General features: G+C 36.8%; 1 protein-coding gene across 4 annotated transcripts in view; it reads left to right on the plus strand.

The window, feature by feature from the left end:
- Positions 1 to 14216, plus strand: part of LOC108162207 (disintegrin and metalloproteinase domain-containing protein 10) — a 123346-nt gene that overhangs the window by 8744 nt on the left and 100386 nt on the right. For all 4 annotated transcript variants that reach the window (XM_017296820.2, XM_017296818.2, XM_017296819.2 and 1 more), the window contains exon 3: positions 4729 to 4761. In XM_017296820.2, coding sequence (XP_017152309.1) covers positions 4729 to 4761 — 33 coding nt within the window. The remainder of the gene's footprint in view (positions 1 to 4728; positions 4762 to 14216) is intronic.

Consider the following 14216-nt stretch of genomic DNA (forward strand, 5'->3'; position numbering starts at 1 on the left):
GCAAAAAAAACTTTATCCTTATCCAGTAAAAGGGTGACGTCGTCCGCTGTGGTGAGGACCATCCACCGTCTTTGGGCTCTCAGAGAGACCAGCGCTAGAAAGAGATAGCAAACGTTTAACGTACTGCTTTGACGAACGGATGGACCCTCGAAAGAGAGCAGATGTGGAGACGGCCCAGGAAGGAAAAGGAAAAAGGAAGAAGGAATGGGTCTCTACTTTGCGACTGATATCCTATATTCTACAAATCTCCAACATTTATTTTAAAACTTGCCAGACTCCCACTTTTTGAAGTCCATTTTAAATAATTGTTCTTTCTAGAACAAACCTTAATTCCTGTCTTGCAAGGATGTGTATATATATTTCACTAATTGCCAACCGCTTGGAATTTTCTCTGTATATAAAATGGGATATTTGAAACCACAAAAACCCCCATCCCGCCAGCAGCCACCATCCACCATTCACCATCCACCAGCTGCTGCTGCTGCTTCTGCGTCTGCTGTTAGAACAGAGAGGGTAGAAATCCAGTTCTCGACCTCGTAATTTCTCTGGCTTTCGATGGGCCCTGGGAGGAACATGTGTGACCGTTGTGGCCCCAGCGTTTAAGTCGCTCGCCAGCGTACAGCGACACATGAGACTCGCCGAGCGGACTCACATTTCATAACACACATCCGAGAGGAGCAAAGGAACAATTATTTACAAGTTGGTCAAAGTGGGCAGAGGCCTGTCCCGAATTTAATCAGAATGAAATTGTAGTCCTCACGTCTCCGTTTCGTCTGGGTTTAATTGCCTGGAACAGTTGATTTAATCGGTTAGAAATTTAGCCAGAATTTGGAAAAAAAAAACATCTCTTCTCTAAGGAAATTTGTGTGCGCTTTCTTTATGAATATTTGACTTATTAGAGATGGCATTTTCATTGGAATTGGTGGCAGAAATCATAGAGCATTCAAATCTGCTAATTTGGTTGGTAGTTATCGATATTTATCGCTAGTTATCGATATTTATCGCTAGTTATAAATATTTATCGCTAGTTATAGATATTTATCGCTAGTTATATATATTTATCGCTAGTTATAGATATTTATCGCTAGTTATAAATATATTTATCGCCAGGTGGCGCTATTTATCGATATTTACCGCTATTTTCCATATTTGTCTCCATTTATCGATATGCAAAAAATCGATAAATCGATAGCTCCATCGATTGTTTATGCGCTTTAATCTACGGCAACAGCAAAAGTAATATTCGCATTGTTTTATATTATTTTGAAAGCGACAGACAGGAAAATAAATTTATATGTAAATCCGCTACTGTCTATCCATCGACAGCCATATAAAAAACAATACAAAAAATTGGGTAAAATCAAATTAAAAAGTCGAAGGAATTTTTCACAAACAATGTGCAACCAAATTGCAGGCATCAGGAAACATATTAATTCTTTTTTCTTTTTTTTTTTTTTGGTCAAAACGATTACGGAACAAAAGCCATAAAGTACCTACACGATAGGAGGGAAAGGGGAATAGGGCTTGTATGTCTGTATGCTTCAGTTAATTTAAATGTGATTTATGTATGGACAGAGCCGCACAATGGAAGAGGGGGGGGAGCGCCCCCGCCATTCGCATAGAAAACGAAATAAAAGTGTAACGATCTGACTGACATTTCCTGCAAAAAGTGCGTGGAGTTCATCATCATCAGCATCGTCATGAGCAGCCTCGTTACACATGCAAATTGCTTGCCGCTTGGGGCCTTGGGTCAGGGCAGCATTAACAATAGATCTCCGGTACTGGATCTCTCATCTCTCATCGGAGGAGTGCAAAATGGACTTTTATGACTCGTAGAATTTTTAAAAATTATTTTTCCTATTTATTTTACACTTGGAATTTGATAAAATTACAACCTAAAAAATTCTGAAGACCCCAAGGACCTCTGAAAATTTCATTAATATTCTTTTTATATTTTAAGAATATTTTAGATGGTGGTGGAGTGAAATCTTAGTAGATTAAAGGTTTATTAGTATTCACATGATTTTTAAACGTATAGTTTTTGTTATAAAAATTGTATAAATTATGTGTACAGTTGAAACAGATCTACAATTGGTTTTTTACACGCATAAAATTAATTTTAGATGCATTTTTTAAAATTTATGAACTGGATTTAAACCTAATAAATATTTACAGTGAAGCTCATTGAAACTATAGTCTACCAAAATGGCTAAATAACATTTTGGGAGAATATTAAAAAACCCCCCAATAAATCTAATTTTTTGGGTAAAACATCATCAAGAAATTACCAAAAAATAGTAACTTTTTTCAGCGAATCAGCTCACAAAGAACTCTTACTGCTAAGTTACTCTGTGAGAGGGCGAAACAGAGTTAACGAGACAGTGGGGGGGGACCTTTTGTTCACTTTATTTTCAGCATTTCAACTGGTCTTCAGTGCCCATTAAATACCTAAGAAAAAGTATAATCGATGGAGTTTCCAATTAAAAATCTTTGATGCTAGAGTTTTCTTATCAAAATGATGCACAAATTCCACAAATTTAAAGTTCCCTTTAAAACACGACTCGTTTTCAATTACTTAGGGACATTCACTCAAGGACAGCCACTAAAATTAATGGTGGCTGGGATGCACACGCAGGATTTACTAGTAATTTAGTGCCCTGCAAGCCACAGAGGCAGGGGCAGAGGCAGAGGCAGAGGCAGAGGCAGAGGCAGACAGTACCCCCATGTACATGGGTGTGTGTATATAAGTACTTATGTACTTTTCAGGGCAACTTTTTTGCCTGGCATTTTGACATTTTACTGCAGCTTTTGTGTGCATCGTGCGGGGGGAGGGGGGGCGTGGGGCTAAAGTGCCTACAGCTACAAAAAAGTGTTTTCGACTCTCCACTGAAGGAAGAGACAAAAGACAGTCGGCTGTCTCTTTGTCCCCTGGCTTCCAAGTGCCTGAACGCAGGCAAAAAAAATATCATCATCTAATGAATTAAAATCTGGGAAATGAATTAGTTTTTAAAGAGTATAAAAATTCCCAACTTAAGATTTTATAGCCTATGGCAATTCATGTGTCCATGGAGGTTCTACAGGGGAGGATGCAAGGAATTTTTGAATGAAAAAGAGTCCTGCAGAGTCCTTAAATGATCTACCTACATCCCATTGAAGTTGTACAAAGCATCATGAACAGGAAATAATATTTGGAGATAGGGAAAAACTTCTTCCTATTTGAATCTTGAAGTTTTCTGAAATTTTCTGCCAGCTGGGATTCCAAGAAAATGATATTGATTCGATTTTCTTTATGACTGTTGCCGAAAGACATTGCCAGACATTAAGACTTGCATTACTAGTATACTGTGTGAAAGAAATGACCATAACCAGAACATTTCCGGTAATTTTTAATGGAAAAAACTCCGTGTTTTTTTTGTGTAGAATTTTCCTTTAAATTTTTTCCTTGAAAAATCTGAATCTGGCTCTCTTCCAGAGTAGCTGTGCCGCAAGGGCTTTTTTTTATTTTTATTAATACATGAAATTTATTTAGAATTTTTTGTTCCTGCCTCAAATAATAAAATAATTAAAAATTTTATTGCCGATTGGCATTGTTGTGGCTGTTATGCTGTGATGCAGTTTTTGTGGCAAATGCCCGCCTGGCTGGTTATTTTTTTTGCATGTTTAGCGTTAATTATTCGTGACAGCCCCAAAACAAAAGCAACAATCGGAGGGAATACCCGAAAATATGCGAACGATGATAATTGGTCAATGGAAATGTTTGCAATGAATTTATTTTTGCATGAAAACGCATTACATCGGAAACAAAAATGTGCTTAAATGTGCATGGGAATTTTAATTAAATCTCACATTTTGCATTCATTGCATTTGCGGGAATATTTCCATCCCATTGGAGGTTAAGTATTGAAAGATTATTATTATTATTAGGCTCTTAAGAGAAAAGTCGTGTCTTTCGCTCATAAATGGTGGTCACACTGGTTTTAAAGTCTGGCCACACTTATAATCATAAAGAATGCTAGATTTCAGAATCTGTTAGCAGTTACAAAATAATTTCCCGTCGCTCCCACTAGCACTCTCTTTCTCTTTTACAGAGTAGCTTAGCATTAAAAGCTGTCATGTCTGTCTCTTTTCACAGCAAAACTTGAACCAAAAAAAAAATAGTTATAAAATATTATAAAAATTTTGTACCTCACATTTTTAAAGCTAAAATAAATGCAAGTCTGACCAGAGAGAGAGAGCGCGAAAGAGAGAGAGAGATTTCTTCTTTTCTCCGACATTTTAATGTTTGAGAATGACAGTTGAGATTGGGGCTCTGCTCTGGCGTTTCCTCCCTTTTGCCGCTTGTCATGGAAAAAGGTCTGAGGAAAAGCACTGAGCGGCGCCGAACCGAACCCTTCACAAGTTTTCTTCTTTCTGCCTTTTTGGCCTGTCAGGAAGGAAACGCTTTTGCCCCAAACCCGCCCATCCCCAGCCCCGCTGCACACTCCGCCCACTGAAGTGGTTTTTAATTTGAATACTTTTGCGTGTACTTCTAACAAAAGCGAGAAAAAAGCCAAAACTCACAACTGAATAAGTGGGTTCTTCGTGGGCTCTTACTTTTTTTGCCGTTGGAATATTTTTGTACGCTTAACATTCTGCCCAAAAATATTAAAAAATTCCAGAGCAACATACATAATTAATAAACTTACGAAATTAACTCAAGTTTGTTTTTTTTTTTTGGTTTAATTTCAGGTTACGCAAAAGATATTTCTGGAGTTAAAAGAGGTAAGCCAATGGTTTCTATTTGTGTTTTAATTGTAAGGAAAATAGTCATTTAATAATGAAATATATATTTTAAAAAATATCCATAAGAATATAAAATAAATATACGAAAATTTAAGGAAATAAATATTACAAATATTTATTTGAATGCGAAAAAAATACACCGAATATTTATTTAAATATGAAAGAAAGAAAAGAATATTCATATAAATATGAAATACAAATAAATAAAAATATTAAATAAATAAAAATATAATATAAACAAAATAAATAAAAATATAAAATAAATAAAAATATAAAATAAATAAAAATATAAAATAAATAAAAATATAAAATAAATAAAAATATAAAATTAATAAAAATATAAAATTAATAAAAATATAAAAAAATAAAATATAATATAAATATAATAAATAAAAATATAAAATAAATAAAAGTGAAAAATATAAATATTAATAATATTAATAATATTAATAATATTAATAATATTAATAATATAATATAATATAATATTAATAATATTAATAAATATATTCTAAAGCAAATCTCTGCTATGATTTTCGATTCTAGGTCCTCCATTCCCCTTTTCCTTCCTCTCTTACAAAGAAGCTTAGCAGTAAGAAGTGTTATTTCTTTCTCTCTCTTTCTTGCACTATCCCAATGCGAATCTTACTTGGAAAAGTACTACCATATCTTTGTGCAATTCCTGGCCACATCAACAGCTGGCCCTAGCTTCCGCTAAACGTTATGGCCCCTCCACCTCATAGACAGAGAGGCATAACCCCAATATGTGCAGTTTTCTTCTTTTGTTTTTTGTTTCTTTTGGGTTTTTGTTGGCCCATTCACACGACGGCACTTTGGCACGGGCTTCCCATAGTGCAATTTATAATATGTGCCGACAAAGGGAAAAGTCGACAAAAAACAAAAAAGGACTCGTACGAGTGGTAGGAAAATGTGGAAGAACCTGACGTCGAGTAGCTCTAGAATTCGTTTAGGCCGCAAAGCCACTCGAAAGTCTACTCTGTTCACGGTTTTCCCGCTTTTCCGGGCAGGTTGCATCGCTGTTGACTTGTCAGTTGACTGATGGCAAAAAAAAAAAACAAAAAATAAAAAACCAAAAATAAACATTAAAGAACTGTACCATTTTTTGTTTGTTTTTCGCTTCATGGAAATGTCGGAGGGACACACGTAGAGGCGTGGCACATATGCATGTACATACTCGCACTCGTAATCGTTCTCTTCTTTTAATATTCGACTTTTTTATGATTCAATTTTATGCTTGTCGCGGTTGTGGTTACCCCAAAAAGGGCGTAAAATCAATGAAGTTGCGGGGCCCTCGGAGGCGGAGGCGTCCGAACAAAATGGCCGCCATTTGGAGCAGCCCTCGCACACAATTTGGGGGCGGTGACTGGGTGCCGAAGGTCCATCGACTGTCATTATTTATTGAAAATATAGTTTGATGAGTTTTCACTCGGTTCGAGGAGCGTCCCAGTCCCAGCTGCAGATGTTGCCTCCGTCCTTTCCGTTCCGCGCATCTTTTTACGGGTGTTGTTTCCCTGTTCTGCGGTAAATGGAATGGTTTTTTTTTTTTTTTGTCTGTCTGTCTGGCTGTGCGTCTGTCTGTCTGCATTCCTGTGTGTTTTAAAATTGGTTAAATCAGTAAACTTTTCTCAGACCGTTTTTTTTCTGTCTGGTGAGTGCTTTAACTTTTGGAACCGCGTCGTGGGATTGTTGTCACAAAAACAACGATATTGAAAAAGTTGCACGGAATTGCATCTAATTTGTAAGTTCAGTTAAGGCTTTTTTGAGGCTTATTGAGGCTGGTGGTTTTATTCAGCTAGGGATCACACACGAAGTTTTAAAGTCCATAAATTAAATGGCGGTAGATTACTTGCCATTGATTCGTGCAGGATATTAAAGACCTTTGGTACTCGTACCCTTGAATGAAGCCTGCGACAGCTGGTAATTGCTTAATTTCTCTCTCTATGCAAACTCTCTTGTAAACGATACGTAATAGATTTCCTTCAAGTCAGCTGTTTGTTGCTCAGTATTTTAAATTTACATATTTGATATTTTATATTAGTCAGGATTTTTATTTAATTTGGAATATTTTTATTGGTTGTACAGGGTATTTTTTAAATTAAATTTTTTTTTTTTTAGTGTTGGTATTTTTATTTAGTATTTTGTAGTATTTTTATTTAGTATTCTGTAGTATTTTATTTAGTATTTTGTAGTATTTTATTTAGTATTTTGTAGTATTTTTATGTATTATTTTGTTGTATTTTTATTTAGTATTTTGTAGCATTTTTAATTAGTTTTTTTTGGTAATTTTGTAGTATTTTTATTTATTTTTTGTAGTATTTTTAGTGAGTATTCTGTAGTATTTTGTAGTATATTTATTTAGTATTTTGTAGTATATTTATTTAGTATTTTGTAGTATATTTATTTAGTATTTTAGTATTTTTCGTATTTTGTAGTATTTTTATTATTTTGTAGTACTTTTCGTATTTCGTAGTATTTTCTGTATTGCCTTGTATTTTAAATTTAGTATTTAAAATTTTAGTTATTCCGGCTAGTATTCTTCTTTAGTGTGTGTTTAGCTGGTATTATTTCGTTAGTATTTTATAATTTGATATTTTTATTTCATTTTTATTTCTTTCAAGTTATAAATTTTATATATTTAATTGAGTTTTATTTTATGTATTTTTTATAGTATTTTTGATCGTAGTATTTTTATTGCAGTCAGTATTTATTCCAATACAGAGAATTGGAAGTAACTAAAAAATACCAGAAGCTATGTATGTATCTGTTCTATAAATTCCCTGAAAATAGTTTCAATGTACTTTGTTTTACAAGACTTTTGATTAAGGCTCATCCTGAGATGTATCTCCCGCATAATAAGGGTTATACTCCCGATAAATGGGGAGGTGGGTCCTCAAGCCCCCCAAGCACCACCTTGCTCCATAAACTCCCATGGCAATTGAGTGTGGCAACAATGACTTTGCATTTATCACTCAAGATGCAACAAAAAAAAAAAAAAAAAAAAAAAACGAAGAAGCGAAAAAAATGTCTGCGGCCAACAAACTATCGTCCATTTCTTCCGCTTCATATTACAAATCTTCCGCTGATACGATTATGTGGCGGACTCGTAGACAAAAAAAAAACAACAACAAAAACAAAACAAAAAAAAATAAGAAAAAATCGAAATGGAAATGGAATGGGACGACGTATCCATGTGCTTTCAAGCGAAGGGCCATAAAAAAGCAAAAGCAAACAAAACAAAACAAGAAAAAACGCAGAAAAAACCACTCTTTGCATTCCGTGGGGGTATGACCAGTTAATAGCATTTCCCTCCCGTCGGTTACGCCCACGCAATCGACACAATGTTTTTGTTTTTTTTTTAGTTTGTCTGTGGCACGGAGCGCCAGGAGCAGGATCTGGACCCAGAGTTATGCAGTTTATTATGGGGGCAGATGATGAGGCGGTTAGAAGCGCTGATTGCCCCACCGGATGGACAGATACAGCCCAAAGAAAAAGTATGTTCATACATTAAAGGGTCGTTATATGCGACTACGAGTATGTAGAATATACTCGTATATGTACTCATGTGGATCCGGATTCGCACTCGCATTCGAAGTTTTTGCTTGGCTGATTCCAGCGTTGAAGGTGAAGAAATGTGGCAGACACACATACAAGTATCTGCGGGGGTTACCTCACATATGGATGTACATATTGGCCAACAAGTGACAACAATTCCCTATGAAATTGAAACCACATAATTGTGTCATATATTTTAGTGGCTGAAACACACAATTTGTAATTACCTGGGGTTTCGAAAAGTGTGGCACAATTCACACAAATTTTGTAATAATATGGTCATATTTATTGTAACCCCGGTTCCACATTTCATCATTTCTTGAACGAAGGTTGGTTTTCCCCCAAGCGAAAGCCTATATTCCTTTTTGACTGAGTTTGGGGGCTGGAACTGTTGCCATTCGTATCTATAAAATTGCATAAAATGGATACACTTTTTCCACATTCCATCATTCCATTGTGAAAATGCTGTGAAAATGGGCCATAAACGAACGGCCAGGAATGGGAACTGTAGGATTGGAACTGCTACAATTTCTAACTAAAAAATTGGTCCATTAGTTGTACTACTTCTTCAACCATTTTGCACACTCCATCAATCCTCGAATAACACCAATGAAGTTGATTTTCTGTAAAAATGTCCATAAGCAAACGGCCACGAATGACAATGTGGAAATGTAACTGAAATCTATCAGATTCATGGGTATCATATCCCTTTTCCCCATTCCATAACACCTCGAATGTTGCAAATATCGTTGATTTGCTGTACAAATTTCCCCTAAGCGAATTGCACCTTCGTTTCGAATGACAAAATGGATCTGAAATGTTTCTAGAACATAGGGACATTAGTTCAATTCACTCTATACCCCTGTTTCATTTTCCGTTATTCCTAAAATCGTGCGAACTACGTTGATTCGCTGTATAAATTTACCATAAGCAAACGGCTAATTCCGTTGAAGACTTTTATTTGCAATCTATGTAAATTTCATTGCGGATCAAATTAGTTTGTTCGCATCTCTGTACAGGCAAATGTCGTGTAGATGTACAAACTGTTTAGTTGTTTCAATGTTCCACCATAATAGTCGCTCGTAAGCTGTGATTTCCTTGCCCCGCCAGCTCCCATGGCGTCTCCCTTTTCGCATCCCTTTCCATGAGCATCATCATTGGAGCAGCCTTATCCCCGCGTCATGTTGCAGCTGAATGCAATCCTGAAACCAATGCAAAGCGCTGCAAAACAGTGCGCTTGGAAAACTTTCCTGTTGCTGTGTTTTCGAGCATTTTGTTGTTTTGTTTTCCCATTTTCCTCCCTCTTTTTTTTTGGTTTTTGTTTTGCCAAACAGATTTTGCCGTATCAGAGACAGAGCAGACATTTCTGGAGTTTGAGAGCTGAATGTTGAAGTGGCAGGATGGGATGGGATGAGGTCGATGGGTGGCTTTCTCTGTTAGCTCGGATAGACCCATTCTACCCATACCCATGCTGCTATTTAGCCACGTTTTGTTTGCTTTTGTGCTCTGCTGCAGTTTCTGTGTGCCGTTTGTGTGTCCATCCCTCTCTCTTTCTCTCTCTCTGTCTCTATCTCCCTGCCACTCTTTATTCTCCGAGAGTATCCTTCGGTCCTCCGTCCGTCCGTTCTTTTGGTGCAATTTTTATCTTCAATACACGCTCATTTACGCTGTCTGATAGCTTTAGGGTATATTCATATCCGTTGTCTTTGCCAGCGTCCCAGCCGGGGATACGCGAGCTGGCAACTGATTCGCTGGGGAATGGATGTCCTCTGCGCTTGGATGGCAGGATTCGAGGACTGGAGGATGGAGGGGGCCTGTAGTGATATTTGTGCATTGCTGCTATGCATTTTGTTTGCTCTTGATTACACTGTCCAACACACAAGCTGAAGTTGAATTAATCTCGAATCAAGTATTGTATTCTGTAAATGTACGAAATAATAGAAACAGAGTTGCCAGATCTGCCTTTCCATTAAGGTTAATATATTGATTCCTTAAAAAGTTCAAGAAGCTCGAAAAAAGAAAGCACGACCTCTTATTTTCTATTTCCAACAGCTGATTGCTGAATTGGCTCTTTACGGAGCGAAGTTGGTTGCGCCTCAAAATATCGCATATAAAGAGGAAACAGCTGTTTCCCTTTGAAATTCCTGTTTACCAAGCAAAAACCTTTGTGATTTCATTGCCTTTGCTAACTAGTGTAAGTTGCTTTTTAATATCCTTGAAAAGCGTGCTGTCTGGGGGTCTTGGGCAGGCTTTTGGGTTGCCATTGTCTGGCAAACGTTTGCCAAAAGACGACGGGGATTATCTTCCATCTTGTCTGCTATGCATATACATTAGTTATGCACATATACACACACTTACATATATACCTACTATATGCTATATATTTCTAAGCGCAAAAAAACCGTTGCCGGCATTTTCGCTAATAAACAACTTTGTCACCGGGGATTTAATCAACTTTATTTTATTGTCCATCTGCACAGAGTATACGGCTGTAGTCTCTTCTGTCTGCTTTGTGGCTCGGCCTTTTCTAAACCCCTTCTTTTTCATTTCATTTTGTGCCGTGCATTGAATGGCATTTCGGTGGGGGGGCCGGGGCTCTGGCAAAGCATTGATTACAGCATCGAGTACATATAACATGGATCTGTTTGGTTCGGTTCCGGCTCTATATAGGCTTGTTAAAAGGTTCTTAAATTGGTTTTTATTACATGCCACGGTCTGTTCGACTCTCTGCCTCTTTATGAGGTGCTTTGCAGGCCCTTACCATGCCTCCTGCCTCCTGCCTCTGTCTCAGTCTGTGTTATTTCCGTTTTATGGCAAGTTCATTGTTATCACCAGCAACAGACAACAGGCAACAGAAAACAGACAGCTCCAACAGAGATTCCCAAACGGGGAGGGCATTGAATGGTGTGTAAGTCTCTGTGGGAGCATCGATGGCATCGAGCTCTTCTAATGTTTTACTAATTGTTTCGCATTTTGTTATGTTGTTGTCTACCTTGCCACCAGCCCCTCTCTTCCTGTGTGATTTATGAGTGTTTGAGTTTAAAGAAAATCAAATTTGAAACGGATATTTTTCATATCTGATACACGTTTTCCTGGAGCGAAGTTAAACCTGTAAAATCGATATCGCCGGTTGAAATACGCGGCTTGAAAGTACTTGGGTCTGTGCTTTTATTTTTATAACTGATGGTGGCTTTAGAGAACAGGAAATACTCTCTGCTTATGGTAAATGTTCTCAAATGGTATTTTTCCTGAAATGGTATGTTTTATCCCCTAGGTCTTCAAACACATTGGCAATCATTATTGTAGAATTTGTTATCAGAGATTGAGGAAGGATTTCCGCATATTGAATATGCGCATATTTGGTTTACGGAAATCAGTATTTATTTAGTATTTCTTATTATTTACTCAGTATTTTTCAATATTTATTTAGTTTTTTCAGTATTTATTTAGTATTTTAATTATATTGTAGTATTTCTTTAGTATTATTTTGTTTATTTAGTTATTATTTTGTAGTATATTTCGTTGTTCAGTATTTATTTAGTATTTCTTACTATTTACTTAGCATTTATCAATATTTGTTTAGTATATTTCAGTTTTTATTTAATAGTTCAGAAATTACTTGCTAGCTTTCAGTATTTTATATATTTAGTATTGAATTAATATTTTAAGTATTGATTTTGTATATTTGAATACTTATTTAGTATTTTACGTGTATATTGGGTGTTTTCCAATCATAAATAGTGTTTAATTTGATATAAATTTACATTTAGTTCATTTTCAAGGAAATCGATATTCGAATAAAAAAAAAAAACATATCCATTCCTTACACTGCTATAACGACAGGACGACCAGCAAGGATAGTTGGAAATGCAATTTAAAACTAATGGGGATGCCAACTAGTGATAAATGTTAAGCTCAAACACCACCGCGTTACATATTACATGTCACATGGTTGTTTAAATCCCAGAAAATTACTCTAAAGCAAAGAAAAATCCAAGACCCTATGTACAGAATGGGAAATTTTCTACAATAGTACATATATACTCGTATGTTAGTTATGCCCGAGCTGCGTTTGTCCAACAAAAACCAGATAGAGCACCAGAGATAGTCTAATGATTACATTACACACTTTCATCGCAAATTGTGGTCACATTACACTAAGCAAATATCATCAGAGCATCAGGACAGCAGGACATCAGCAGGACGAGTAGTCATCAGAGATCTACCACAATCTAAAAACTCATTACACGACGCTAATCAAAGGCACACGCACGGGGGCGAAACAACAAACGTTTTTATGCTGGGGTAATTATGATGTCGGGGTGGATCCCACACACAACACACAGTACCCTCCACACACCCCAGTACCCCACACACGAGTATAACTTGGTTATCAGACACAAGTTGCTAATATAAGCATTACACTCTGAACGCCTCCAGGCGCCTCCGTCCGCCCACAGATGTTTGTAAAAGAAAAGAAAAAACAAATGGGAATAATGGGAAAAGAAGAGCAGAGCAGCAGAGCAGCAGAACAGAACACACGCAGAGCCTGGTCAGACACGCAACCAGCGAACTAATGTACACAACTTAATTATCAAAGGAAAATCGCAGACTTATATATGGGGATGCTCAATATAAATAATGGCCACCAGACAGACCAGACCCTGGGGATTGCTGGAGTCCAGAGGCCAATGGAGAGTAGGTTAACGAAGGTTTAATGAATGAAAATTCATTTATTCAATCAGAAAAGCGAAAGTAAGGCAATCAGTAAGCCAAAATGCGGGGGCTTACTGCCAGTTCCAGTTCCAGATAATGATTTTTATGCTAGAAAGAAAGAAAGTTACGCACGTTATCGGTAGAGATTTCCAAGTATCTAATGAAAAGTCTTTGACTTGAGGAATAATCAAACTTTCTGCTGTTTGGTAATAATTTTCTATGAATTTCCCATAAGCGAACGGACACATTCGTCACGAATAAATTGAAGAGTATATTCCATGTTTAAAGTATATTAAAAAGCAGACATTCCATATCACCAATACATTTCGTATACAATACCTATTTGTTCAAACACTTTCGACACAACACGATACAACACGATAGTGAAATGCAGCATTTTGTTTTTATTTTATTTTTTTTGTTGTCTTTTCTTCTCTTGCTTTTCCAATTTTTGTATTTTCACAATTTCATCGTCCAGTTGTTTTTGCGTTCATCGCTGTCCATTTTTCAATCTCTGTGGCTCTCACTCCCATCCCATCACTCTATCTCTGTATCTTTTATCTTTTCTCTGTTTTCGGTTCGTTGGAGCATTTGCTGTGTTCATTGTACTATGGCTGCTTGCCGCATGTTATTAACCCCGGATTTCGGATAGAGAGTCGGAATTTCAACGATCGATACTCGTAAATTGTAATCAAACGCCGAAATCTATGCGGAGTTGAGACATGCAGATACATTTCTGGCATAAAGGCCATCTGTAGTTGTCAAGTCGAACTGTTGGCAAATGAAAAGAGATAAAATAAAGACAGAAGCTTACGCAGAAAAGTAGAGAACGAACGGAACGTTATTCCTTTCCTTGTTCTTCTCACATGAGGGTCCCGTATTTTTGCTGAGAGCGAGGCCTGAGAGCGAGGCTTGAGAACGAGGCCTGAGAGCGAAGCCTGAGAGCGTAACGCATTGTTCTGGCTGCGAGAGCGATAGAAGGAATTGCTGAGTAAGAGTGAGATGGAATGAATTGCCGAGAGAGCAATGGAACGAATCAATTGGGAGAGTGGGAGAGTGCGTGCATTGCGTGAGAGGAGCAAAGCTCGTAGATCAAAAGAAAAGACAACTGCGACTGCACTGCGTCTCAAGGCAAAACAAAAACA

The sequence above is a fragment of the Drosophila miranda genome, chromosome 4 (genome assembly GCF_003369915.1).
Source record: "Drosophila miranda strain MSH22 chromosome 4, D.miranda_PacBio2.1, whole genome shotgun sequence".
NCBI classification, from domain to species: domain Eukaryota; kingdom Metazoa; phylum Arthropoda; class Insecta; order Diptera; family Drosophilidae; genus Drosophila; species Drosophila miranda.